The 4,960-nt window shown below is 41.6% G+C and overlaps 1 protein-coding gene across 1 annotated transcript in view; it reads left to right on the plus strand.

Moving 5' to 3' along the window:
• Positions 1–1,201: 1,201 nt before the first annotated feature.
• LOC106526621 (glycoprotein endo-alpha-1,2-mannosidase-like protein) overlaps positions 1,202–4,960 on the plus strand; it is a 16,557-nt gene continuing 12,798 nt past the window's right edge. Inside the window, exons 1-2 of the mRNA XM_014021260.1 lie at positions 1,202–2,152; positions 3,872–3,981. Coding sequence (XP_013876714.1) covers positions 1,588–2,152; positions 3,872–3,981 — 675 coding nt within the window. The 5' untranslated portion in view covers positions 1,202–1,587. The remainder of the gene's footprint in view (positions 2,153–3,871; positions 3,982–4,960) is intronic.

The raw sequence follows: 4,960 nt of genomic DNA on the forward strand, positions 1-4,960 counted from the left end.
ACAGAGAGGAGAAGGTAGAAATGACTCAGCCTGGAACTGAATATATAGATGGAGGACCTCAGTTTAGCTTGTTTGTCGCACTAGCACCAAGCTAATACATATAAGGCAATATAGCATGAGCGCTAGCGCAAAGGCTAACAAGCTAAACTGAGGTCCTCCATCCATATTTTCAGTTCCAGGCTGAGTCATTTCTACCTTCTCCTCTCTGTCAACGCTCTCTGGTTTCATTTAAAAGAGTCGATCATCAGATATTGTCCAAGATTAACCTTCAGGGTGGATATAGCTCACTAGCAGCCTCTCATCGATGACCTAGTTGATGTCATCATTTACCCAGAATGCTTTGCGTGTAAATAAAATGGCCATGTCCGTGTAATATATTTTAAAACTTTTAGTTTAAAAATGATAAAACTGAACAGCCTACAGTATTTTTACAGTCTTTATTTTACAGTTAAAGTTTATATTTGTCATATAAAGTCTAATGTTACAACTAATCGGGGATCCCTTTAATGTATGAGATGTAGAAAGTGCCACAGACTAGCGGCCAAAAGAGACTCTTATGTGACATTTACTCATTAGATGTAGAAACATGTTGCCCCGTAGATAAATGTTAACAATTATTTAACATTAAAAAATGCTAAGCAGATTTCCAAAGCTGGGCCATATTACCTCTGTGGTACGTTGGGCCTTTTCCTGTGCCTGGTTAGCCTTAGAAATGTAACACTCCACCCAAATGTGACATGACGGCAAAATGAATTCAAATTAGTATTTACTGTAGTGCAAAATTAGTAATATAGCCATAATTGAAACTTGCATAGAAATGTCAAGTATCATCCATAGCATATAATCTTCCTAATATATCTTTAAAATCGTAGTTTTCTAACACATTTGCAATAATTTATTTTCAAATCGACTATTTCTTTCACTTCCTGTCATGTAGGGAAATCCCTTCATATAAGGAGTCAAATTGTTGTGAAACTTTGGGGAATACCCATTTTAACTAGAATGTTGGAATTCCTCATGACATCATTTTAAACCAATAAACATTGAGTTTTCAAGCTTGCACTCTTGTAAACAAAACATAGCGCTGTTGTGAACCTCATTGTGACTTATTTTACAATGGGAATACATWGAAATCATAGGCCTACTGGTCTCTATGGGTGTGCAAATGCCTTCACGGTTGGTTGATTTCTAATCTGTGGCACGTTTCATATCTCATACAAACCAACATCTGAGGGTAAGCCATGACACGTTTCGCACGTCATAGAACTCATACCGGAGAGCGTCGCCGCAGCTGTYCGTACGCCGCTCGTCCTGTTTCGGGTGAGGACGGAGCTGCCTCTGCCTGGGGCAGAATGTTTGCAGGAGTTCAGAGGGAAGTGATCCATCATTCTTAAAGGTGATCGATCTGCCGTTTGGATATTTTATTCTTCTGGATCCAAAGTTTCTGTTGCACCAGCTCTGCAAACATGCGCGATGAAAGCAGCAGAAGAAAGTTAGAATCTGCACAAGCAGCTGCCCCTGGATGTCTGCTGCGACTTCCCCGGAACGTGCAGTTGTTTTATTTAATTAAATAATTTATATTTTTAGATGTTATGCGGGAGCCTTAAAGACAGCGCTTCACTTCTCAGTCCAAGAGCAGGACCAAGCAGCATCATGGCCAGGCTGCGCAGGAAGGCTTGCGTCGCGCTGTTTCTTTTCACCCTCTTCATCTTCGGAACTTTAATGGGACTGAGGACCCTGAAACCCAGCGACGGTTTCTCGGATCTGGCTCCAGGGTTGGACCTCCTGCCAATCTTAGGAGGGAAGGGGAACCGGCGCTCCGTGTCCGAGTCCCCGGTCCAAGCCCACCCTCCCGGYAGCAACACCAAAGCCGCCCTGTCCATCTCCGGTCCGGAGGGCACCGTGTTTTATGACGTCCATATCTTTTACTACACCTGGTACGGCAGCCCGCACATGGACGGGAAGTACATCCACTGGGACCACATCCTAGTCCCGCACTGGGACCCCAAAGTCTCGTCCAGCTACCCGAGGGGGAGACACGTGCCGCCCGAGGACATCGGCTCCAGTTTCTACCCGGAGCTGAACCCGTACAGCTCCCGGGATCCGGACGTGTTGGAGTCCCACATGGAGCAGATCGGAACATCCGCAGCAGGTAGAGGTTCTGGAGTAAAAACAGCTGAGTGTTGCTTTTTTCCCTGCCCAGCAGATTCACTGGGTTTGAGCAAAAGCTGCTTCCGTTTTCAGCTGGAGGGTCGCTGCACATTTTCAGCACCACACATGAGAGGACAGCTCCTCAGAACAGAACCTGCCCGTGTCCACAGCTGCACTTCTTTTACAGCTGGGTTTGAACAGACCTGCTTATTACCAAAAATATCGAACAAAAGTTTAAATAAAACTTGCAGAAAGTAATTATTGGGTGTAAATCTACAACTGTTCAGTTTTTGGGGTCAACTTGATTCAATATGGCCGCCACGGCTAACTGATAAATGGATAGAAATCTGTCAATTTTACAGAAATTTTGCCAAAATTTCAGGTGGCAGTAGCTGAGACTCACCCCCGACACATATTTTGAGAACCAACTGACTGCACAAAATCGTAGTTTAAAAATTTAACATTAACTACTTGGAGTCAACTCTGTCCGTTAGCAAAATATCCTACGAAAACGTGATTAGATTACAATTAAACTTTCACAAGATAATGGTTGCATTTCCCTTTACGACTGATTCACTTTTGAAACTAATCCCATTCAGAATGAATGCTCCAATCAACTTACCGTRGAAAACCCAAACATGGCTATAAAACCCAGCCAGTTTTTCAATCATTGAGCTGAAATCTGATATAGTAGTAGCTGAGAGTCATCGCCAGCTCTAAGCACATTGCATACAATCACTGTAAAACTGTAGCTGTCAACTCTGTTAGCAGAATATCACATCAATCATTGGACTTATTTTAATAAAACTTGCAGAAAGTAATCATTTGATAACTGATTAACTTTTAAAGTCTCCATATCAAGATGGCTACCAATAATCAGTTCTTGCCAACACAAAAATATTTATAATTCAGTCAGTTGTTAAGACATCTATAGCTAAAATTTGACGTGGTAGTAGCTGGGAGTCATTCTCAACACATGCCCTGAGCATAATGTGATATTGTGCACAACTTTATTTTCAAGATCTGACTAAATAAGACAACGCATTCCTATAATTATTAGAAGTACTGTCAGACTGTCAAACATACAGGCCAACACTTACTGTCATCTTTGTGTAAACCTAAGCATCACAACGTCTTTAAAAGGTATCCATGATAAAATAAATAAATAAATAAATAAATAAATAAATACAGTAACTCCTCCCTGGCTCTAAACAGCAGCCGGAGTTTTACCGCCTGGTGTCAAATAACAGAAGCGACTGTGGCAGGCATCCGCAGCCTACACATGATAGGCCCTGACGTTTGGATCCTGCAGCTCACTGGGTTATCGTACACCATCCGGAATGATGAGCACCACCATCCAGTCCTCGGAAACCTCATCCCTTTAACAGATGKATGACGGGAGGGCTGGCTCACAATGTTTCGCTAAAACAATCCATTTAATTAGAGGCAACAGCCAGCCAAACTCTGAACACTTTCACTTGAGAGGATGACTTATTCCCTGCCACACGTTTGTGGTGAACATAAATTTAATAGCGGTTACTCCGGTAGCTTTAGTCTGTTCATAAAAAGAGAGGCAGAAAAACGCTGAGCGTATTGATTTTCAGCTTACGTTCCCAAGACGACACACTCTTTTTTTTTTCAAAAGGAGTTGACAAAACATAAAAAAAACACTGTGTTAGTCTGGACAGAGTTCCAGGCTGATGAGTGTCTGTGCTTCCAGGGGTTCTGGTTCTGTCCTGGTATCCTCCCGGCCTGGCTGATGACAACGGGGAACCCGCTGAGGATCTGGTACCAGCTGTGCTGGATGCTGCATACAGACACAACCTGAAGGTAACAGCCATCAGCACTAGAAAAAAAAAGTGTGTGTGTGTGTGGACACATTTGTTACATTGTGGGGACCATTTCCCAGAAAAACACAGTCTTGTAGGGACCCAATGCTCTTCAGGTATGGATGCTGATTTTGGGTGGGTGGGGGTTTAGGTAAAGGACCAAGATGTGAACTGAGTTTAGTCTGGATTTAGGGTCAGCTATGAACTGGGGTGGTTAATTTTAGAGTATAGGGTCAGGGTTAGTCAATAGAAATGACTGGAAAATGAATGGAAGACAATGCAAGGTCTCCACAGAAATAGAAAACCAAACATGTGTGTGTGTGTGTGTGTGTGGGGGTGGGGATAATGGAGCAGGGTTTAGGGGTGAGCCTGGGAAGAGCCATGAATCAAATGTGCTCTGAGGCATGACGAGCCGTTTTATTCTCACTGCGTATTTCAAATTTGTTGTTGCATAAAAAACACATTGTTTTTTWCTGATTTAATTTACATTAACTTGGTTTCTGCTAACAGGAAAGATCTTTCTTTAACGTTGATGATGGTCTCACATATTTTACAAGTTGTTCAGTTAAATCCCTAAAATAAAAAAAGGTATCAAGTAAAACCATATTTCTAACGCATAAATTAGTTTAGATTAGATGTGTTTGGGAGGTGATTGTGGCTGAAACCAGAATCTTAAAGACTCTTAAAGTCGTAAAGTGCCTGTGACATGCATATCCTTCAAATACAAAAAGTCAAAGAAAACATCTTTATATTGAAGAAACTTTACATAATGCACACAATTTTACCCATTTTGTCACATAACAGATGTTCCTTTTGAACTTGGCTTGGCCAAAGTGAATCAGGAAGTGACATCAAATTGGGACTTTTTAAAGGGATCCACCATTAGTTGTAACATTTAACTTTATTTGATAAACATTTATTTTAACTGTAAAATAAAGACTGTAAAAATACTGTAGGCGGTTTAGTTTTGTTCATTTAAA

The sequence above is a fragment of the Austrofundulus limnaeus genome, unplaced genomic scaffold (genome assembly GCF_001266775.1).
Source record: "Austrofundulus limnaeus strain Quisiro unplaced genomic scaffold, Austrofundulus_limnaeus-1.0 Scaffold284, whole genome shotgun sequence".
Lineage (NCBI taxonomy): Eukaryota > Metazoa > Chordata > Actinopteri > Cyprinodontiformes > Rivulidae > Austrofundulus > Austrofundulus limnaeus.